Source organism: Balaenoptera borealis (assembly GCF_965194805.1).
Source record: "Balaenoptera borealis genome assembly, chromosome: 10".
NCBI classification, from domain to species: Eukaryota; Metazoa; Chordata; class Mammalia; order Artiodactyla; family Balaenopteridae; genus Balaenoptera; species Balaenoptera borealis.
In genome coordinates this window covers 81,160,857-81,185,189 of record NC_138874.1, presented here as the reverse complement: position 1 = coordinate 81,185,189, position 24,333 = coordinate 81,160,857, and the positions used below count along the sequence as shown (strand labels likewise).

Below are 24,333 nucleotides of genomic sequence, written 5' to 3'. Positions count from 1 at the left end.
GAATATTTGGTATCATATTTGGTATACAAAATATCTACGATGTTTAAGAGATTTGGCACGTTAGCACGTTTGACCAAGTGGCCTGGTGTTTCCATTTAAAATGTATAAGAGAGTAATTGATGTATAATAGAGTAATTGATTTTAGACATGATTTTAAAATGGAATATTATAAATTGACTAAATTTGGAAACAGTATTAGGATGTTTAGGATGACTTAATATTTATTATATTAGAGTAAGTTTAGTTTATTAGTTTATTAGATTTACAAGATCGTTTAGCTGGGAATGTATTACACTACGCTCAGAATTAAAGTGCTTATAAAGGAAAATCAAATATGGTAATACTATAAGTGTAATTTAAACCTTTTAGTATAATTGAATTCACTAGAATGTAAATGGGACTGATATTTCAAAAAGTTTAGGTTTTTTAATTTGAGTTGCTCAAACTTTACTCAAAGATGCCCTTGAATGTGATTATGAGCACATTTATGTATATAAAATACTATAGCTCATAAATTGACTTTATTATTTTAATTAGTCTATATTAATAAAAAATATCAAGGAATAATAAATAAACTTATGTGTGCCTAAAGACAGCAATAATCCATCAGTTTTAAGGATTATTTTTCATGAAGGTCAAGTCCTATGCAGACATATATGGTTCTAACAAGCGAGTTTGTTTGCACTTAGCCTTTCTCAATAGCCACTGAAAACCAGATTTCAATTAGGAAATGTCCTAAACACAGTACCCTGTTTTGAGCCCTGAGTCGTTTCTGCCCGTGTGAGAACTTTTCTTCCCGCCTCATCTTTGTTTCCTTTTTTCCACATGTCACCACTGGCAGAGTAGGTATGACTCAGAAACCAGTTCCTCGGGGTTGTAACATTAGATGATGCACAACTTGGGTGATTCATTACACGGTAAACTAATGCCCTTGTTTCATTGGGTTGGGCTCTCTGGAAGGGGTGTTGCTGTGTAGGTTGCTGGAAAAACACTCACAGGTGTGGAAAGAAAGGACTTGCCACCAACCTGGGCTTCTAGGGACCTTTCTCTCGACTGGGAAGGATTTTGATGTTAATTGGAAATACCTCCAGAAGATTCAAGAAGCTGTGAAATAAGTCTGTGAAGGACCAGCATGGGAATCCTATACTCTGAGGTATGTAACTTCTCTGGAAATAAGATTCCCAAGATGTTAAAAATTGCTTATGCTTTTCAAATGGAATTTCCTATCCCTATTAATGTCTCCTTTTCATCTGTCTAACTTTCTGTAAGAGCATTAAGTCAAAACAAAGTCCAGTGTGCTAGTCTTTTTGATATTTTAATATTTTAAGGCAAATTATTTTGCAATCCTAAAACTTTAGCTAGATAGTAGCTAGTAGAGAGCCATATAGTATACATGTCATGATGTCCAGATGTTTGAGGGGGTAATTTGGATCTGTAAAATGAAATTTATGAAAAGGGAGTTAATGGAGTTGTGTTTTCTGATGTCAAACATCCAGAGGACAAGTGAAAATTGTCTTCAACTGGATTTTCTAAGCAGACTAAAGATAGCCTGGCTCTTTTATGGAAATGTGGGTATAGAGTAATGCCTTTCCGCTTGATATTTGAAAGGAAATTCACCTCTAGCAATTACTAATAAAGTCTATCCCTGTGTAGAAGAAGGATAAAAGCAGAATGTAGTTTTGATATTTTGAGTTTTTTCTTTTCACAGCTGATGGATACAGAAATGCTTTTTCCTGTATTGAGAGTAACCTACTAGAATCAAATAGATTTTTAACAATGTTTCAAAGGAGTACAAGAGAGTCATGTTTAAACAAGAGTCCAAGAGGTGTAATGAGGTTATTATTCATGATTTGCTCCCTTTCCTCTCTCACACAAATAACCGGTCCGTCTACATTTCATTGCAGATGCTCAACAGAACCTCTTTGGGCGCTTCTTCTAATACTGAAGGCAGTTTCTCAGTGTTGGCAGTTATGTCTAATGCCAGGTGTGTGTGTGTGTGTGTGTGTGTGTGTGTGTGTGTGTGTGTGTGTCTTTCTGTAGTCAACTTTTCTTTGATTAGTTTATATTTCTAGATATGTCTTGCCCAGTGACTTTAGGCTGGTGAAGAACTCACATATATGAAAATGTCAACACATGTAATGTTCTAAAATGCTACTCTGGCCTTTCTTAAGCCCTAGATTGCCTAAGCACCAGGAAGTGGAACTTGTTGAAAATGCAGTTTCAAGGGCCCCCAACCCAGAGAGTCTGTTTCACTCAGTTTGAGGTACGGTTCAGAAACCTGCTTTTTAGGGGAGCCTCCCAAGTGATTCTGATGTAGGTGATCAGTTTACCACCCCTGGGAGAAAAATGCTGCTCTCGGCTAGTGCTTTTCAAATTTTAATGTGCATACAGATCACTCAAAGATCTTGTTCAAATGCAGATTATTATTCTGTAGGTCTGGGTGGGGCATAAGATAATGCATTTCATCTCTGCAATATGCTGCTGGTCCTGGACCATGCAGTGAGAAGCCAGATTGTAGCGTACAGTCTAGGTCCTGGAAATAATTACTTAAGGAAGTCTTTGTGTGAGCAGTGTAATTGTTTGTTGATGGGGTGTGGATTTGGCAAGTGGTTGAGTCAAGGCAAGGCATTGATACTTATAAGTATCAGTGAGAATATCCCCGGAAGTGGAATGAACTTTTCACTTTTCAGATATATTGAGGACAAAGCAATGTGGAATCTACTATGATATTTGAAAGCAAATACGACAATCACACACACACACACGTATACACACACCCCTAAAAGACCCTAACTTACCTAGAAGCTCATAAGTAATTATTCAAAGCTCATAATTAACATTGAATCAAAGCTAGTGTCAACTAAAATAATATATGCATAACCTAAAAATTGAGAGTTATGTTTTATTCAGCGGACACACTGAGGGCGTCAAGCCCGGGAGGCAGCATCTCAAATAACCCTGAGAAAACTGCTCCGAGGAGGTGAGGGTGAGCTAGGACAGATAGGAGTTTTGCAACAAAGGGCAGGTAGTAGGAAGAAAAAAATTACTGTTAATAAAAGAAAACTAGATATGTCAAGTTAAGGAATTTAGTAGTTTTCTATGTATGGGAAGATGCAAGAGTCTGGGCTCACTAAAATCACTCCTTTGATATGCACCTCAGCTATATGGGGCCAGGATCCTGTGTTTTTATATCCTGAGTTTCCGCAGGGCTCACCTTTGGAGTGGCTGCAGTCTGATGGCTGCTAGATGGCAGGTATTCTTTGTTTCCTTCCTGAGTTCCCTCGGGGCTCACCGGCTCACCTTTGGTGGCTGGTGGTGACTGCAATTGCTGATGACTGTGACATCCTTTGTTTACTGATATGGCAGGCAATATTTTATTTCTCAGTAGTCTTAAGTAGTGTCGGGATAAATGGTGTTTCCATGCAACTCAGTACCACAAGTGATACTACTTTGAGTAACTCAAAGAGGTACTTAGAACTTGGGCTCACATAGCATCTTAACAAAAGAAAAATAAATTTTTAGAGGAGTGGCAAGACAAAGGAAAAGTACTTTGAGTTTCTAAGGCAGCAAACTGAGGGAAGGCAAATATGTAGGGGAGCTAATGGAAGACAAGGGCTAGTTAGAAATTTTACTCTGTAAAATACTTTGGTGACTTCTCTGGGCTGACAAAGGTAATTTTGTCCTTCCTGGTAGAGAAAGAAGGGGCAACACCTTCACATATTTATGTCCTGCTTTTAGCTAAAGAGGGGGAGGGCAGAGAACATTCTTTGTATCTGCTTCTTCTCAATTGCCTTTAGTTCAAAATACCTGTTACACTAAGAGGTGTAAATTGAGGTTCATATTCTGCTACCCTCTAGAGCCTTGCATTGCTAATAGTTATGCTATTATATATATAGCATATACATATATATTTATTGAGGTATAATTGACATAACATTGTATTAGTTTCAGGTGTACAAAGGAATGATTCAATATTTGTATATATTGCAAAATGATCACCACAATAAATCCATTAACATCTGTCATCACACATAGTTACAAATTTTTGTTTTGATGGTAACTTTCAAGATCCACATTCCTAGCTGCTTTCAAACATGCAATGCAGTATTATTAACTACAGTCACCATGCTGTACATTACATCCCAATGACTTATTCATTTTATAACTAGAAATTTGTACTTTTTGACCCCCTTCACCCATTTCTCACACCTCTGACCTCCTGCTCTGTCTCAGGCAACCACCAATCTATTCTCTATATTCATGTGCTTTTGTGTGTGTGTGTGTGTGCTTGTTTGTTTGTTGTTTTTCATTGTTGTTGTTTAGATTCCACATAAAAGTGAGAGCATATGTTATTTATCTTTTTCTGTCTGACTTACTTCACTTAACATAATACCCTTAAGGTCCATCTTTGTTTTTGTAAATGGTAAAATTTTGTTCCTTCTATGGCTGAATAATATTCCATTGTGTATATGTACCACATCTTCTTTATCCATGTGTTCATCGATGGACATTTAGGTTGTTTCTAATATATTTGTAAGAAAGAAGGGGAGAATGAGGGGGTGTCCCAGAGTGGGTCCTAACCTCTGCAGTAGAGGATATGCTTAGAGCTCAGTGAGAGAACTAAGCTTGGATTGATCACCCCCGGCTATGCAGGCCAGACTTTTAAACAGGTCTGATTCATTTAAACCAGGGATCCCCAACTCCTGTTAGGAACCAGGCCTCACAGCAGGAGGTGAGCGGCGGGCAGGCATCATCTGTATTTACAGCCGCTCCCCATCGCTCGCATTACTGCCTGAGCTCCGCCTCCTGTCAGATCAGCGGCCGCATTAGATTCTCATAGGAGCACGAACCCTACTGTGAACTGCGCATGTGAGAGATCTAGGCTGCACGCTCCTTATGAGAATCTAATGCCTGATGATCTGAGGTGAAGCTAGCGCTGGGGAGCAGCTGCAAATACAGATGATCATTAGCAGAGAGGTTTGACTGCACAGACACCATAATAAATCAATTGCTTGCAGACATATCAAAACCCTATCTGTGAGTGGCAAGTGACAATTAAGCTGCATCTTACAGAGCAGACTGGACATAAGCAACAGACTTCGGGTGTCACTGTCTCCCATCACCCCCAGATGGGACCACCTAGTTGTAGGAAAACAAGTTCAGGGCTCCCACTGACTCTGCATTATGGTGAGTTGTATGATTACTTCATTATATATTACAATGTAATAATAATAGAAATAAAGTGCACAATAAACGTAATGTACTTGAATCATCCCGAAACCATCCCCCCCTCCCCTGGTCCATGGAAAAATTGTCTTCCATGAAATGGGTCCCTGGTGCCAAAAAGGTTGGGGTCCACTGATTTAAACCCTTATCACACATATCTGTTCATACTATTTGCAATAATAACAAGTATTTAATTAGGCCTTTATTATGTGCCTGGCTGTGTTCTAAACATTTTAAGTGTATTAACTCATTTAATACTCACCCAACCATATAAAAGAGTCACTATGATTATCCTTATTTTACAAGTGAAAAAACTGAGGCAAAGATAGTTTCAGGAACTGGCCTAGAGTTATGCAGCTAAAAAGTACTTACTGGCTAGAGACCTGTGTACATTCAGGGAAATTGTGCTCATGTCCTGATGAACATGCTAAGTTCTTTCCCTAAAGTTCTCTCAATAGGCATGTCACCCTCCATAAAGAAGCTGGTCTTAACCACTCTGCTCTTCTGCCAACGCTCTTCCCCACGAAGTTACACTCTTGTCCTTTTCCCTTTGTTAGAAGAATAGGGTAAACTAAATCCAGGTTCCAATGAGGTACATTTTACTCCCACCCTGTAGAGAAGTGTTGCACACTGCAAAGTATTACAAAAATTAGAAAGAAGGAAGTTGTATAAGAACTTAAAGAGCTCAAGAATTTGTGCTTAGGAGATCTATAGAACATTCTCCAGGCTCTTGTCCTTGTCAGCTGGGGAAACAAGGCCTTAAAAGGAATATCTAGAAAATTATATTATAATGATGTATCACTTTAAACTTTGGGAAAGTCTAATGTTAAAGTTACCTATGAACAGTGGTACCCACACACACACATACACACATACACGTACTCTTAATATTAATGCTTTAGGAATATATCTGTTTTTCAGATGGGAAGATGTTACCATAGAAAAAGAGCACATGGTTTAAAGAAGAGGGGGATCATATTGAATTATACAGTGTCCAGAGAAAGCAATTTAGGCTGAGCAGGGCTTTTTGGGAGAGCTGGTACCATCGAGGAGGAGAACTCAGGGGGAACAGGAATAGAGATGTAATGAATGGGAAGGCCATTGGACCGGAAATCCAGGAAACCTAGAATTTAGTCCCCATTATGCCAGAAACTCGGGGCAGTTGGGGGAAATCACTTAACCTCTTCTGGTCACAGTTTTGATATATAAAACAGGATAGCTGGGTGAGATCGGGTTCAGCATGAAACATTGTGTCCTTCCATGATAAGGGAAAAGGAGAGGCAAAGGCAATTGAAAAAAGTGCCTCCCTCACAATCTCTATCTACTTAGTTTGGGTATTGAACCCTTTAAAGATTTTGGTATTGTATATTTATTTATTTTTAAAAATTATTTTATTTTATTTATTTTTGGCTGTGTTGGGTCTTCGTTGCTGTGCACAGGCTTTCTCTAGTTGCGGCGAGCGGGGGCCACTCTTTACTGTGGTGTGCAGGCTTCTCATTGCGGTGGCCTCTCCTGTTGCGGAGCATGGGCTCTAGGCGTGCAGGCTTCAGTAGTTGTGGCTCACAGGCTCAGTAGTTGTGGCTCGCAGGCTCAGTAGTTGTGGCTCGTGGGCTTAGTTGCTCTGCAGCAGTTGGGATCTTCCCAGACCAGGGCTCGAACCCTAGTCCCCTGCATTGGCAGGCGGATTCTTAACCACTGCACCACCAGGGAAGATCTGGCATTGTATATTTAAAAAAGAGCACCAAATAGGTTCTATCCCAACTGATTTCTTGATTCTTTCCTTGTATATTTTAAGTATTTTACAAGTGATAATGTGGTACTAAATCACATTTTAAAAAGGAAATGATAGCTTCAATGTAGGAACAGAAACCGGCACTAAACATTTGTAAATATTTATTCATTCATTCAGTCATCCATTTATTTAATCAACAATATTTATTCATCACATACTATATTCCAGGCACATGCTAGCTCCTGGTACATAGTGATAAATAAATAAGAGTAGATCTTGACCTCTTGGCGCTACCAATGTAAAATGAATACACAAGTTAAAAAAATAATAATTGTAAGTAGTGAAAAGAGAAATCAAGGAAGCAACAGGATAAAGAGAGAGTATATAAGAGGGGTGTACATATGTAATTAGATTTAACCTGAAAGGCTCCAATGAGGTAGTGACATTCGAGCTGAACTCTGAGGAATACGAATCTAGTCTTGGGAATCTTGGGGAGAGTGTTCCGGACAAGGGGTGTATGTATGGAGAATCTGAAGCATGGGAAGTTGGGCCAATTGGAATAACTGAGTGGTATACGAAAGGTATGGGTGAGAGCAGTTCATTAGGTACAGGCAATAAGAAGTTTTATTGTCTATTCCGAATTTAGAGACTAATAATACTGACTAAAGGTTGATTTGCTTTTTGTCATCACGGTGCTCCAGTAATTCTAAATAATGTCAGTTTAACATGGTCATCCCCACCCTTGGGCAGCCATTGTTTGGCAGAAAGTCCTGGAGCCCAGGAGGCAGTGAGAGTGACACTACTGCTTCCTCAAAGCCCTGCATTTACCTCTTTGGTGGTCTGAGGTAGTAGGGAGATATCAGGGCCTCCGATTGGCTAGATCAAGTAGCTAGAACCCACCCTTCCTCTGTCCTTTCTCCTCATGATTGGAGGCAAAGGCTTTCTTGCCCTGCCCTGGCCTCAGAGCTTCTCAGGTCTCAAGTGTGGTAATGAAGCTTCTTTAACTTCCTGGCCCTGAAGACAACATCATATTCTCAAAAAGACCTTGTTGGAGAAGGAATAGAAAATAGATAAATGTGTGCCCTTCCTTGATTTCCCCTTCACTGTTACTACTCATAACCCAACCACTGCTGGGGCTGTCCTTTATGTTACATAAAGGCTAAGTGGACCTAAGACAAAAAAAAAAAAAAAAAATTCCTGTGCCTTTTTTATTTATCTGAAAGAAAGAATTTACTAAGAAATTTAAATCATGGTATGTGAAGAAATGAGTCATCAGAAGGAAAGGCTTGAGATTTATTGTACCAATAAAATAAAACCTTCATTATTATTCCCTAAGATTTCCTAAGTTGAAGAGGAAGAAAACGTCTTCTTGCCTTTTCTGGGAAGACATTTCATTAGTGTACACGTTTCTCTTGTGCAATATCTGAACCGTGTTGCATCAAAAACCACAGATTCGGGCTTCCCTGGTGGCGCAGTGGTTGAGAATCTGTCTGTCAATGCAGTGGACACGGGTTAGAGCCCTGGTCTGGGAGGATCCCACGTGCCGCGGAGCAACTGGGCCCGTGAGCCACAACTACTGAGCCTGCGCGTCTGGAGCCTGTGCTCCGCAACAAGAGAGGCCGCGATAGTCAGAGGCCCGCGCACCGCGATGAAGAGTGGCCCCCGCTCGCCGCAAATAGAGAAAGCACTGGCACAGAAACGAAGACCCAACGCAGCTAAAAATAAATAAATAAATTAAAAAAAAATCTATTAAATCAGTTAGGAAGACACCAAGACTGGAAGCTTTTTTTTTAAAAAAACCCAAAAAACCCACAGATTATCCTCAGAAATTGTTAGGGAAGGTTTTAAATGGGGGGAGCTGCAGCATGGAGACGGTTAATAAGCAACTTATCAAGGCAGAGTTCCAAAGTCTCTCTCTTTAGACTGACAATTAGGGAGGATCCGCTACACCTCAGGGGAAGCAATACTGAAAGTGGGGATGATGGGGAAAAAACTTTGCTTTTCAAGACCTCTGTTACAGAGCAAGCAGCTCAGTTTCCTCCATGGTACTCAAATAATGTCAACTATTTTTCCAGCTGTGATATCTATTTTACTTGGAGCAGTGTAAAACACGGTTATGTTAAATAACCCATACAGAATAGTTTAGTTAATCATCAACAAACTGAACGTGTCTTGTGCTCCCCAGAGGCGCTTCTTAAATTTTAGGGCCTGGAAAACAGTTATCAGCTATTTTGAAAGCCAGGCACGTACCCTTCCTCTTCTTCTGGCTGGTCTATGAATTAAATGGACATGAGGAAGATTAACAGGAGAAAATCAAACAAAAGTTTGATAACATGTATACATGGGAGAGACCCAGGAAAACTGAATAACTCACCAAAATGGCTGAAACCCTCACGTTAAATACCATCTTCAGCTAAAGACAGAGAGGGTGTTGGTGGTAGTGATTTGGGACTTTGAAGGGGAGGAAGGTAATTCACAAAAGATGGAAAAGCAAATGTTTGGTAAATAAATGTTTGCTGGGCCTGCAGAAACAATGGGACACAGAGTGAACTCTGATCTTTAGGCTCTGCTGAGTTTCCCCCATACTCTTTGCAGCGATCTCTGCTGAAAGCTCTATTCCAGAACAGGGCCCCCTCTCCCCCGCTTTTTTTTTAAATTGAAGTAGAGTTGATTTACAATGTTGTGCCAGTCTCTGCTGTACAGCAAAGTGAATCAGTTTTACACATGTACACATTCTTATTTCTAATATTCTTTTCCATTATGGTTTATTCCAGGAGATTGGATATAGTTCCCTGTGTTCTACAGTAGGACCTTGTTGTTTATTCATTCTAAATGTGATAGTTTGCATCTACCAACCCCAAATTCCCAGTCCATTCCTCTCCTCCCCCCGCCCCTTGGCAACCACAGTCTGATCTCAACCAACAGTCTGTGAGTCTGTTTCTGTTTTGTAGACAGGTTCATTTGTGCCATATTTTAGATTTCACATATAAGTGATATCATATGGTATTTGTCTTCCTCTTTCTGACTTACTTCACTTAGTATGATAATCTCTAGTTGCATCCATGTTGCTACAAATGGCATTATTTTGTTCTTTTTTAATGGCTGAGTAGTATTCTACTGTATATATGTATCATGCCTTCTTTATCCATACATCTGCTGATGGACATTTAGGTTGTTTCCATGTTTTGGCTATTGTGAACAGTGCTGTTATGAACATAGGGGTGCATGTATCTTTTTGAATTATAGTTTTGTCCAGCTATATGCCCAGGAGTGGGATTGCTGGATCATATGGTAATTCTATTTTTAGTTTTCTGAGGAACCTCCATACTGTTCTCCATAGTGGCTGCACCAACTTACATTCCCACCAACAGTGTAGGAGGGTTCTCTTTTCTCCACACCCTCTCCAGCATTTGCTATTTGTAGACTTTTTTTTAAAAAAAATTATTTATTTATTTGGCTGAGCCGGGCCTTAGTTGCAGCACACAGGATCTTCGTTGCCGCACACAGGATCTTCGTTGCCGCATGCAGGATCTTTTAGTTGCGGCATGTGAGATCTTTAGTTGCGGCATGCGAACTCTTAGTTGCAGCATGCAGGATCTAGTTCTCTGACCAGGGATCGAACCCAGTCCCCCTGCACTGGGAGCTTGGAGTCTTAGCCACTGGACCATCGGGGAAGTCCCTATTTGTAGACTATTTAATGATGGCCATTCTGACCGGTGTGAGGTGGTACCTCATTGTAGTTTTGATTTGCATTTCTCTGATTATTAGTGATTTTTTAAAATTAATTTTTATTGGAGTATAGTTGATTTACAATGTTGTGCTAGTTTCTGCTGTACAGTGAAGTGAATCAGTTATACATATACGTATATCCACTCATTTTTAGATTCTATTCCCATATAGGTCATCACAGAGTATTGAGTAGAGTTCCCTGTGCTATACAGTAGGTTCTTATTAGTTATCTATTTTATATATAGTAGTGTGTATATGTCAATCCCAATCTCCCAATTTATCTCTCCCCCAGTAATTAGTGATGTTGAGCATCTTTTCATGTGTCCACTGGCCATCTGTATGTCTTCTTTGGAGAAATGTATATTAAGGTCTTCTGCCCATTTTTCAATTGGGTTGTTTGTTTTTTTGCTGTTGAGTCGTATGAGCTGTTTGTATATTTTGGAGATTAAGCCCTTGTCGGTTGCATCATTTGCAAATATTTTCTCCCATTCTGTAGGCGCTTTCTTTTTTTTTATATATAATGGTTTCCTCTGCTGTGCAAAAGCTTGTAAATTTGATTAGGTCTCATTTGTTTATTTTTGTTTTTATTTCTATTGCCTTGGGAGACTGACCTAAGAAAACATTGGTATGATTTATGTCAGAGAATCTTTTATCTAAATTCTTTAGGCAGCTGAGGGAGGGGTAAAAAAACTTTCTTTTTTAACTTTTATTTATTTATTTATTTATTTATTTATTTATTTATTTATTTATTTATTTATGGCTGTGTTGGGTCTTCGTTTCTGTGCGAGGGTTTTCTCTAGTTGCGGCAAGCGGGGGCCACTCTTCATCGCCGTATGTGGGCCTCTCACTATCGCGGCCTCTCTTGTTGTGGAGCACAGGCTCCAGACGCGCAGGCTCAGTAATTGTGGCTCACGGGCCCAGTTGGTCCGTGGCATGTGGGATCCTCCCAGACCAGGGCTCGAACCCGCGTCCCCTGCATTGGCAGGCGGACTCCCAACCACTGCACCATCAGGGAAGCCCTCAGTGAAGATTTTGAGGAGCCCAAGCAGAGGGAGCTTTGTGTGGTGTCCTGTGTGAATGTGGGCCCAGTGTTGTCAAATCTTTCAATTTTTAAAGAGAATCTGGAAAGCCAGATCACTACATGAAAAACTCCAGCTTTTGAAATACTGTAAATTAAAATGCTAGGAAAAGAAGAATTAACAATTTGCATGTGATGTCTAAGTGAGCCAGGAAGACATTTTACTTTTTAGCAGAAAAATTAACTCTATAGCCACCTGTTTTCAAGTTCTGCGTAGAAGACCATCAGTTTCCAAGTGCTAGCCCGTGAGTAGTAGTCATCAGTGGCAAATTTTCATTGGTGTATGCGAAATTTTTTTAAAAAATGAAGTAGGTTTTTCCATAGAGCTAATTCTATCTAACAGACTTTTTTCCGTCCCCTCGGATTATAGACTTATGTTGTCAGTGCTTTTATGACCCTGAGCTGCCCCCTAGTGGAGACAAAGTTTATAACAGCATAGAACCTTTTCAGTTGCTTTTACACCTCATGCAACAAAACACTACGTGATGTCTAGTAATTTAATTTAATTTTCTAACTTTTTAAAAAAACTTTGCCTCCTTTGCATCTGGACCATGTCTTTTTCTGATTTCTCCTGCAACCGCTCTGACCATCACTTCTTTACCTCTTGGCAGATATCGCTAATTAATTTAATTAATACTTAATAAGCAATTATAATAACCTCCATAAATTGAGCATCATTCATGTGCCAGGTATTCTAAGTGCTTTTTTATACTGTCTAATTAAAATCAATCTGAAACTATTTAATGTGTGCCTACCATGTGCCCAGTGCTGTGTTATATATATGCTGGGGCTATGGCAGTGAATGGAATGAAGTAGCCTCTATTCATGTGGAATTTATAGCCTGAACTTCAGTGCTTTCCCTCACTCACTGTGGCCTCAACCCCTCCTGGTTCACAGTAGCTTGCAACACACAATTATAAATAATTAAGAAAAGAGGTATAGTTTTGTCAGTTGCTGTGAAGGAATGCTGGACTCAGGAAAGTCAGATAAAATGAAAATAAGTTATGACATGAAGGATGAGCTAGCAGTTAGCCAGGTGAAGAGAGAGGCGAAAAAGTGGCTGTTTTTTTGGCTTTTTGTTTGTTTGTTTGTTTTGTAGAGTAAGGGCAGAGCCCCCAATGGAAGAAACTAAACATGAGATATTGAAAAAAGAGAGAAGTCCAGAGGGAGAGAAGAGAGGGAAAGTAGGCAAGATGATGTCTGCTCAGATCTTGCTGTTAAACTCCCATCGTGCTTTGCAAAATTCCTTATAATGCTTTCTAAAATAAAAAGCATCTAGTTGCAGCTAATTACATAATTCGTTATTTGTATATTATTTGTCTAAAATAGCTCTTTCCCACTGTGCAGATTTCCTTGAGTACAGGGGGCCATGCGTCTTTGTCCCGTTACTTAGTGGTGCCCTAAACTCCTCCGATATGCAGGATTTTATCTTGAGTAGAAACCTGCTTTTCTGACAGGCATCATTTATCCATGAACTCAACACACAATTTCCTTACTGAGTTGGCAATATTGCATCCATCTTTTCACTCATTCGTCCATTCAATGAACATTCCTGTGTGCCAAGCAATTTAGGAAATAGTAAGGGGTCCCTGGTGGCCCTACGCTTGTTCTAGACTTATGGCTAGACATCACTGAGACCCCAAATCTCATCAACAAAGCAGTAGATTACAATTTGGAAATATGGAATTTTAAGGTGTCGGGTGATTTTTTTTTCTTGGTGTGGTTTACTATTCCTATATTTCAAAACCTGCTTTTGTTTTCCTCTCCTCAGCCCATCTGCCAGGCGGCCTATCAGAATAACTTGGGTCAAGTGTGGCACTGGGTGAGGGAAGACGGCAACTGTATCAACATTCAAGATGGCTTTAATGGAGACACCCCCCTGATCTGCGCTTGCAGGCGAGGGCACCTGAGAATCGTTTCCTTCCTTCTGAGAAGAAACGCTGATGTGAACCTCAAAAACCAGGTGAGGCATGACCATGGTAGTTCCTTTCTCCTCGCACCAGTGGAAGTAGTGGATGTCATTTGCTTATTGTTTGTAGCTCCTAACACCAACAATTTTTTTGGGCCTTACTTTAGAGAGACTGACACACACTGAGGCCATATTACCAGGCTAAAAAACAAAATAAAACATAGGTCAATGAACAGGCATATTTTGTGGGTTTCATGGCTAATTATGTCCTTGTATTTCTTAAAAAAAAAAAAAAAAAGGAATGGTTCACTCATTTTTCTGGATAGAGCTTCTTCCTTTCTTTTCTCCTCCTCCTCCTCCCCATGCTTTTCTTTGCCCTTCTTCTCTCCCTGCTCCTCTTCCTCACTATTACAGAAGTAAAAGGAAAGATTTCCTGGGAAACAAGTATTGACCTGGTGGTGCTATTTCATTAGTTAGATTTTTACCTACTATATCAGTGTTCTGATCTACAGAAGATCCTATAATATGCTTGTGGAATAAAAGAATTTCACTGAGAAATTTGCCAAGAACAAATATGCTCACGAACCAGAGGCTACTTGAAACCAGACAGAAAGGCATGAAGAATATACTTAAATATGTGTTATTAGCTGACTTGGAGTCTTCAGAACTAAGGAAGAGCAGGACATCCTTTCACAACCCTATGGGAACATCCAGTATCTGCATCATAGTAAAGGCAACATTTAAAATACACTTAAGTCAATATAAAAAGTCACTCTTTGTAATAATTATGAATGCCCTGTACCCACTCAAGTACATTCAATGAAGGAAAATAGCCTGTAGGGCCCCACTTCTCCCTTCCAAGTCAGTTTAAAGTCTAGCTCATTGGGAGTAATAATATATTATCAGAAAATGGTTCACTACTGGACTTTCTTTTAATTTTTTTATTTTTTAAATTTTATTTATTTATTTTTTGGCTGCATTGGGTCTTCGTTGCTGTCCATGGGCTTTCTCTAGTTGCCACCAGCAGGGGCTACTCTTCGTTGTGGTGCAGAGGCCTCTCACTGCGGTGGCTTCTCTTGTTGCGGAGCATGGGCCCTAGGCCTGCGGGCTTCACTAGTTGTGGTACCTGGGCTCAGTAGTTGTGGCTCACGGGCTCTAGAGCGCAGGCTCAGTAGTTGTGGCACACGGGCTTAGTTGCTCTGTGGCATGTGGGATCTTCCCGGACCAGGGCTCGAACCCGTGTCCCCTGCATTGGCAGGCGGATTCTTAACCACTGTGCCACCAGGGAAGTCCACTACTGGACTTTCTTGTTTGTGCTTCCTATTTTTTGTGGGTTGGGTTAAAAGCAAGTCACGGCTGCGTTAATCTAACAGATAGGCTGCTTAGTGGAGTGTGACATGATTGCCCCAGCACCTAGCTGAGGAACCAGGTGTGTGGCCTTGTGGTGAGATGGGGTGGCCAAGACAGATGTCTCTGGGTTGGTGCCCTCTCAGGAGACTTGCTGGTTAGGAAGCTGAGGGAGGGAGATGTTTGTCAACACAGGGATGGGGCTGAGGAGGCATGCTTATCTCTGTTTTGCAGAGAACGTGAGCCAGGCTGCTTATGGAAATCCTGGGAAGGACTTCAGTGGATATCTTAGCAGAGATTTTATGAGAAGTGTTTGGTTTGCAACTGTCCATTTTAAAAATATTTTTAATGGTTTTTAAAGGTTTAATCCTTTCCATTTTCCCCAATACTAATCCTTGTACATTAATAATCTGAATTGGTGCTTTCCCGTTTCTTAAATCTATATTTGAGTTATCTTCAGAAGTACTGAACAGAGGCCTTAAAAGCAAGCGAACAAAAAGCTCTGGTGTTGGTACAGATGTACATACATGCCTAACAGAGTGATGGATTTTATGGAAAGCAAATTAAATTAAAACATAAAGATATCTTTTTGTTGTGTTGTTTGTTTGTTCGTTTTGGTGTGCCAGATTGACCAGGATTAAGACAGAAAATCAAATGCTGATCAGGAAGGAAGTGTAAATCATTATAATTTTACCAGAGCACAATTTAGCAGTACGGTGTGAGAAGCATCAATGCCTTTTATGCCAGGAATTCTGTTTTTTGAAACTTACGCTAAGGACAAATTTAGAAATGTTGATAAAGCTTTATACATGAGGATTCAAGCAATGTTATTTGTGAAAATGAAAAGTTAAAATTACTTGAAATGTTCAACAGGTAGGGTTTGGCTAAATAAATTCGAACAGCTCCATAGAACGGTAAACAGTGCAGCCATAACAGTTACGTGTTTAAAAATATTAAATGGCATAGGAAAATGCACATATTCTACATGTTAACTGAAAAAAAAGCAGATATAATTTTGCATGTGCAGTATGATCCTACACTGAAAAATTCCACATATATGCATTTTAAAGACTGGAGGAAGATACAGCAAAATATCAACAGTTAACTCTGGGCTGTTTGATAATGGGTGATTTTAAATTCTATCCTTATACTATTGTCTAGTTTATAAAATTTTTACAGAGAACACAGATGCCTTGATATTAGAAAAACAAAAATACTCTTATTTAAGAAGAGTAGAAATGAACCTCTCTTTTCTTCCTGACTTTCCTCTCTTCTCATTGATTTGGTTGGAATTCCAGTCACCATAGCTTGTTTTGCATTACACTTATTTGTGTGTGTTTCGGTCTACCTTTGCTTGATTATGAGGCCCTGAGGTTTTATATCCCCCGCAATTCCTAGAAGCTTAAATCTGTCACCTGATAATTATTCATGTATTTGAAGAATTAAATTGAGTTATTTCCATTTGTCCAGCACTGCTTGTGTTCATGTAGGAACATGGAAAAATTGCCATGTGGTTAAAATTTTCCTGTAAACAAACCACAAAATGAATAATTGTGTACCATAGATGATTAAGGAGTAACTATAGCTTTTCATACTAAATTGTCCTATGTTTATATCTCAATGTATTTTTTTCCCCAAACCAAAGTGAATGTGAGAATCTTTTGATGATTCGTAAAATGTACATTTCACTTGTCTTTCTATGGCCCAACTTTTTCTTCAGACTGTACTGTGTTCAATATTCTGGTCAATGGAATTCTGGGTTTATTAATTAGATTTATTCCACAGAAAGAGATGCCATGAATACCACAAAAATAAAAAGCGCAGACTAAATTTTTTGATAGGGTAATCTAAAAATATGCAGTTTAAAACAATATTTTATTAATAAATAGTCCTTTTCTTAATTTTTTAGAAACAGAGAACCTGCTTGCATTATGCTGTGAAGAAAAGATTTACCTTCTTTGATTATCTACTCATTATCCTCTTAATGCCTGTCCTGCTTATTGGCTATTTCCTCATGGTGAGTACAACACTCGTGAGAGCAAAAGATAAATGAGTATAAATGAGTAAGAGATCGACAGCATGAGTCATTAAATTTTGCCAAGTTGGTGAGATGTAAATAAATAGTAACAAAGTAAGCTCTTGGTTTGTATTCTACAAATGGCACCTCTAACATACATGCAATGTTATGACTGAAGTAAAGCAAGAAGAAAGGTAGCCAGGGAAATCAGTCAATGGTAAAATAATCTGTGCAATGTTTATTAGGAAAAATAAACTAAATTTGTTTAAGAATCTTCTGAAGGAAAAGCAAAAATCCTGAATATTAAAAAAAATCCCCTCCCTACTATTTCTTTTCTTTTTTAAATATTTATTTATTTATTTATTTATTTATTTATTTATTTATTTATTTATGGCTGCATTGGTCTTCTTTGCTGTGCGCAGGCTTTCTCTAGTTGCGCTGAGCGGGGTCTTCTCTTCGTTGAGGTGCGCGGGCTTCTCACTGCAGTGGCTTCTCTTGTTGCGGAGCACAGGTTCTAGGCGCTCGGGCTTCAGTAATTGTGGCTTGCGGGCTCTAGAGCGCAGGCTCAGTAGCGCACGGGCTTAGTTGTTCCGCGGCATGTGGGATCTTCCTGGACCAGGGCTCCAACCCATGTCCCCTGCATTGGCAGGCGGATTCTTAACCACTGTGCCACCAGGGAAGCCCCCCTACTATTTCTTTTCTCCTTTTTTTTTTGTAAGAAGAGTTTAGATTTTTGTACATATCTTTTTGAGTTTCTGATTTTTAAGGACCCATCCTGGTGTGAGTTAAAAAACAGATCCCAGGAGACTTGCACCAGAAGCTGACAAACACAGGAGATCTTTACAGAGAATTTGAAGCCCACCTCTCACCTTGGTAGATTTATTCATGTTTGAAGGAAACATTGGCATGCAGTAAGCTGCTTACATAAAGGAAGATGTAGTTTGTAGAGGAATGCAGTCATATTATGAGTAGAAGATGAAGCTTGAGGTGTTTTGTTTTTTTTTCCAAATAGAGCGACAGGTTTGCACTGACTCATTCACTTTTTTTCCATCTGGTTCCTCTTGTGGCCAGTTCTGCCGTTGAGAGATAACTCAACAGATACGTAATTTATTCCAGTTAAATGACCAACTCCCTTCTCTTCTTGCTAATAGACTATGGGTGTTAGTTATTCTTGTTAACATAAACTCCAGAACAAAATCTGCCAGTAGGTAATGTTATTATCTCCTTGGGTAATTAAATGTTATACATTTTGAAGAACTATAATTAAATATGATAACATTGATTTTGATGCTTGGATTTATGAGAGAGAGGAAACTCTAATTCACTGATAAACACATACTCTGTTTATACCCTTGAAAAGTTCTTGAAAAATTGTGTATTTAGTACACAGCATTTGAATATTTGTAGTTTTGGGGTGGAGTAAACCTGCCATTCATTTTCAAATGCTTTTGGAGATTATGAAGAAAAAAATCACGACTATGATTGGCAAGGCTCATTCAGAATTTGTTGACACACAACCTTGCTCTCTAAGACAGTAAAATGTTTAAAGCTGGAGCCCTGGGCAAATATACGAATTATTATGAATAACTCAGCTCTGATTGCACGTGTTTTATCTTAATTCATGGGGCCTGAAATTGTAAATTTGTGATGCCTAAGGAATAAATGACATGAGAGGAAATGATAGGGGAAAGGATCAGAAAAGACTGTGTTATATTAGAGGAAGATAAGAGGAGAAAGGCAATTTAGACATTGACGTAGGAGGGAAGCCCAAAGAGAAGACAGCTGGGTGGCGCTTCCTAAGTGGTAAAGGGACTGAACTCCAGGACATGCCCACCTGAGCAGAGAAAGCCACGATCCCTAACGGAATAGGATGGTGGGGGGATGCTCAAAGTGTCCTGTGGTCAGAATCTCAGGGAACGAGGCAGGAAAAGTGGATTTCTGAGGAGCCTAGTTAATTTCATTCATGTGTTCAATCATTCAACACATACTTATTATAGACTTTTATGTGTCAGACACTGTGCTGGGTGTTAGGAATACAATGATGAACTAAACAGGTGTAGTCCTTGTCCTCGTGAGAGTTAGAGGATTGTGAAGAATAAGTCATTGATCCAATAGTGACAGAACACATGTGAAGTTCCTATGAGGTAGTTGGTAGAGAGAGATGGTCAGTGTTAGGAGAGCCCAGAGGAGAGAGATGTCGCCTGGACAGTTAGGTCAGGGACAGCCTCCTGGAGGGAGAGGGGCCTGGGCTGAGATATTAAAGATGAACTTACCAGGCAAAGAGGAGAGAGGAGCCTTCTAGGCAGAAGAAACATTCAGGGCAGCTCTTCTATGGCACGGGGGAGCCTGGTGGGAATGAAAGACTAACCAAGGCCAATGTGCCTAGAGCAAGGTGAGCCGGGGGTGTGGATGAGATGGCTGGGGCCATAAGTGGAGGGCAAAATATATGGCACCTTGTCACAGGCTGAAGACTTTGCTTTTGCCCCCGGAGCAATGGGATTCTATAGAAGGGTTTTGAGCAAGGAAGGGAAAGACGGGCCACTGGACTCCATCCTCAGTAGGATTTGGCAGGTGTGGGGTAGGGCCCCAGATTTTGCATTTTTAGGTCCCAAGGTGCAGATGCTGTTACTCCAGGACCACACTCTGGCAACCATGGCTTTACCTAATTGATATTAATGGGCAGTGAGGAGGTGGGGGAGAGTTTAAGAAAGATGCATAGACGCATAGGGGTGTTGGGATTAAAATGAAGCCTATTGACTGGAATACTCCAGACGTAAGAGGGAGACAATGTTTGTAAATAAACCTCTCTTGTTCTCGTGCTTGCTGTTTGTCATAGGTATCAAAGACAAAGCAGAATGAGTCTCTTGTACGAATGCTACTTAACGCTGGTGCAGAAGTTAATGCTATAGATTGTGTAAGTTTATATTTTTAGTCACTTTGAAATAACATTGCAAATGGTATTTGTGGGTAGTGTACTTGTCATCTATAAAGTTGCTCGCTTTATTTTCCGAAACACTTGTACGTTTAGTTTCTGCTCCCTTCCCCTCCTTCCTTCCTTCCTTTTTACTGTGTCAGGCAACCTTGATATTGTTTATATTCTGCCACTGAACTCATGGGAATAACATTTTTATTGAATATAGAGTATTTTTAAAAGAACTGCTCCACCACAGGTGGGGAGTTAAGAAAAATACAGGCTCTGATTACAAAATTCCACCATCAGTAGTTACGCTCGAGTCAGAATGCCTATGTGTAAACCTAGGCTTGCCACTTTTTACCTAAGTGAGTTTTGGCAAGTTTTAAACTTACTTGACTCTCGGTTTCCTCATCTGTAAAATGGGAACATCACTAGTCCTTACTTATAGGGATCATATGGTATTTGTTTTTCTCTTTCTGACTTACTTCACTCTGTATGACAGACTCTAGGTCCATCCACCTCACTACAAATAACTCAATTTCGTTTCTTTTTATGGCTGAGTAATATTCCATTGTATATATGTGCCACATCTTCTTTATCCATTCATCTGTTGATGGACACTTAGGTGGCTTCCATGTCCTGGCTATTGTAAATAGAGCTGCAATGAACATTTTGGTACATGACTCTTTTTGAATTATGGTTTTCTCAGGGTATATGCCCAGTAATGGGATTGCTGGGTCGTATGGTAGTTCTATTTTTAGTTTTTTAAGGAACCTCTATACTGTTCTCCATAGTGGCTGTATCAATTTATATTCCCACAAACAGTGCAAGAGGGTTCCCTTTTCTCCACACCCTCTCCAGCATTTATTGTTTGTAGATTTTTTAATGATGGCCATTCTGACCGGTGTGAGATGATATCTCACTGTAGTTTTGATTTTCATTTCTCTAATGATTAATGATGTTGAGCATCCTTTCATGTGTTTGTTGGCAATCTTATAGGGATCATTATGTGAAGCATTGGGCAGAGTGCCTGGCACATAGTAAGTGCTCAGTGAATCCTAACAGCTGCTGCTGCAGCCAAGATCCCAACCCACTGGTGAGAAGGCCCCCATCTGCAAACTAAGGAAAGATAAGGACAAAGGTCAAAGAGAAATCCAAATGACAGTAAGAACAGTGATAACAGGAGTACCATAGGCTAAATTCTTCCTGTTTATAAGGTTTTGTCTTCACCTTTTGCCCCAAACCTTTGCAATCATTTTCTTCTCCCAAAAGTTTACTTGCGTGAAATAGTTCCACAAAGATGGTTTGCAGACTGTTTGTTTGGCTTAGTTGTACATTACAAAATATGAAAAGTGCTTGCTAAAGAAGCCATATGCTGCAGCGTGTAAGGATTCCGATTGACGTTGATTCTTTGTGTTTCAGTATGGCTGCACTGCGCTACATTATGCCTGCAAAATGAAAAACCAGACTCTCATTCCTCTGCTCCTTGAAGCCCATGCAGACCCCATGATAAAGAATAAGGTAAGGATCTGTGGACCATGGTCGGAGGTTCTATCATCATAACCTTCTAACTTTGGCTTTGTGTTGACATAAATTAATTGCCTCTGAAGTTGTTAAGAGCAAATTAATTGTCCTCATTAAGGAATCAAGTTATCCTATTAATGCTAGAACCGAATGACAGTCAACATTGTCTGTCATTCGGTTCTAGCATTAATAGGATGACATGGTCATTGCATTGACATTTGACTTTCTCGGAGATAAATAGCTATGATTTCTTTTTCTCCTCAGCATGGTGAGAGTTCCCTGGATATTGCACGGAGATTAAAATTTTCCCAGATTGAATTACTGCTAAGGAAAGCAACATAATCGTTATGACCTCATAGGAAGAAGTACAAAAAGGACTGGATTCTATTTCCATCTTGGACTGTTGGTCTGTAGACCACTCAGTCTGGAGGTCACCATGGTATGAAGATAACTATGGTTGCCATGGGTAATGTTTTGGAAGAGCTTTGTATTTCTAATGTATTTTTGCTCAGTGGAGTTCACTGTGGTCAAAATCCTTCTAGCGGAAACACTATAGCTGTCGGATTCTCCACTTCAGTCAAAAAACGGTGATGTTTCAAACTCAGTCTCCCCTGAAGGAGAGGATCAGCGTTATCCATGTTATCTGTTTTCAGTTGTGTTGCTCTTATAAAGAAGCTGTCCCGTCCATATCGTGCCCCAGGACAAAAACTGTTCTTCTGAGGCTCCTTTGAGTAGTAAGAGGAAGAATCAAAGCATGCACATTTGTATAGAATGGTGTGTGTATGTGTGCCGGTTTAGAGATTCGTATATAAATATTCCAGCTTCAACAAAATCGTCTATTAGTTGTCACCACAGATATTAGCAAATGCTACAAGTCAGAGCCTTGTTTTCCTTTCCAAGGAGCCAGTGTACCAGCATACCTCTAGATGTTTTGCTATCAATTTACAAATAAGAGCCGTCTTGATTTTGAACAAGATTATGTAACTATCAAGTTGTTTATTGAAAAATAGCTTTATGATTCTCTTGTGAATGCAAGGCAGTTACTAATCTTGTTAGGACTGTTTATTTTTTATTCATAAAATTAAAACTATTACTGTCAATTATTTGGATAAAGTAATTCTTTACAAGAAATAGAGCTATATGATGAGGTAGTGTCTGGATTATACTTCTAGAGGAGAGATTGTGAATATCAATATATCTCTCTCAAGTCCTTTGTCAGTGACACAGAGCAGAAATAAGCACATTTAAAAATGACTGAGGGCTTCCCTATTGGTGCAGTGGTTAAGGATCCGCCTACCAACGCAGAGGACACAGGTTCGAGCCCTGGTCTGGAAGATCCCACATGCCGCGGAGCAACTAAGTCCGTGCGCCACAACTACTGAGCCTGAGCTGTAGAGCCCGCGAGCCACAACTACCGAAGCCTGAGTGCCTAGAGCCCGTGCTACGCAACAAGAGAAGCCTCCGCAGTGAGAAGCCTGCGCACTGCAAGGAAGAGTAGGCCCCGCTCGCCGCAGCTAGAGAAAGCCCGCGCACAGCAACAAAGACCCAATGCAGCGAAAAATAAATAAATTTATTAAAAAAATAAAAATGACTGAATTTTGCAAAGCGAGACTGAATCATGAATACTTTTAGACATGGACTAAGCCACACCGTGTGGTAACAAATATAGTCTAAGAATGAAAGATTTACCGTCCTTGAACAGCACAAAGGTCTAATAAAAATCAAATCCAGGAATATTTATTGAACTATGCACAGTGCCTTAAGGCACATATTTTGTGAGGGAAGTAGTTGTACATAGATATAGATTCTGAAGCCCTTAAACATCTCTTTCTAGATTATTTAAGATCCATTCACATTGAACTGAGTTATCAGGTGACCCTGAGGATTGAAAAAATAAGCAAGTGAAACTTCACAAATCAGTATACCTTCAACACATTGCCAGTATACCTTCAATTTGGTGCCAGAGTTTCACAAAATTACCATGCCATGTAATTTATAACTGTTGTCTTTGAAACAGTGTGAAAATTGGACACTTTTCTAAAGAAATAAATCCAGATTTATAAATGAGTTGGGATGATTGTCTAATAGTACCTTTGTCAAGATCAAAGCATAATGTTTTATTATGCTCATGACATTTTAAAACTTTCTTCCCAGCGTTTAATTTTTTTTTTAAATTTATTTATTTATTTTTGGCTGTGTTGGGTCTTCGTTTGTGTGTAAGGGCTTTCTCTAGTTGTGGCGAGCGGGGGCCACTCTTCATCGCGGTGCGCAGGCCTCTCACTATTGCGGCCTCTCTTGTTGCGGAGCACAGCCTCCAGAGGCGCAGGCTCAGTAGTTGTGGCTCACGGGCCTAATTGCTCCACAGCATGTGGGATCTTCCCAGACCAGGGCTCGAACCCGTGTCCCCTGCATTGACAGGCGGATTCTCAACCACTGCACCACCAGGGAAGCCCCCAGCGTTTAATTTTTGAAGGCAGAAACCTGGGCCAGACATTGGAAACCAGAAGGTCTCCTAGCCGCAAGCTGTAAACTCTCAAACAAGCTTGGACTAGAACTTAGGTACTGAAATACACGTGCATGCTTTACGCAATGCATAATGCATTTATTAGAAAACTCAGAATACCCTACAAAATTATCTTCTCTGACACTCAACTACAAAACTTGGCCTTTTCATCTCTACTTGTACATTGATTTTTCTTTTTCTTTTAAAAAAAAAAAATTGTTTTTAAAGTCTTTATTGAATTTGTTACAATATGCTTCTGATTTATGTTTCGGTTTTTTGGCCGCAAGGCATGTGGGATCTTAGCTCCCCGGCCAGGGAGTGAACCCGCACCCGCGGCATTGGAAGGCAAAGTCA

The 24,333-nt window shown here is 39.8% G+C and overlaps 1 protein-coding gene across 5 annotated transcripts; it reads left to right on the top strand.

Annotated features, from left to right (window-relative positions):
* The first annotated feature begins 865 nt into the window (after window positions 1–865).
* On the top strand, window positions 866–23,543 carry ANKRD22 (ankyrin repeat domain 22). 5 transcript variants are annotated; one of them, XM_082339655.1, is made up of 8 exons: window positions 866–1,153; window positions 1,905–1,984; window positions 5,019–5,187; window positions 13,537–13,728; window positions 16,931–17,038; window positions 19,875–19,952; window positions 21,375–21,473; window positions 21,741–23,543. In XM_082339655.1, the coding sequence occupies exons 3-8, from the start codon at window positions 5,185–5,187 to the stop codon at window positions 21,816–21,818; spliced, it is 558 nt and encodes a 185-aa protein (XP_082195781.1). In that variant the 5' UTR covers window positions 866–1,153; window positions 1,905–1,984; window positions 5,019–5,184; the 3' UTR covers window positions 21,819–23,543. The 5 variants fall into 5 exon arrangements, with proteins under 5 accessions (XP_082195781.1, XP_082195780.1, XP_082195782.1 ...); XM_082339654.1 differs by lacking the exon at window positions 1,905–1,984; XM_082339653.1 differs by lacking the exons at window positions 1,905–1,984; window positions 5,019–5,187 and having other exon boundaries at window positions 916–1,153.
* Window positions 23,544–24,333: the final 790 nt, after the last annotated feature.

Coding starts and splice junctions, on each gene's coding strand:
- ANKRD22 (XM_082339653.1), top strand. CDS start 1,133: ATGGGAATCCTATACTCTGAG. Junction 13,729..16,930: donor ATGTGAACCTCAAAAACCAG/GTGAGGCATGAC, acceptor TTAATTTTTTAG/AAACAGAGAACCTGCTTGCA. Junction 17,039..19,874: donor TTATTGGCTATTTCCTCATG/GTGAGTACAACA, acceptor TGTTTGTCATAG/GTATCAAAGACAAAGCAGAA.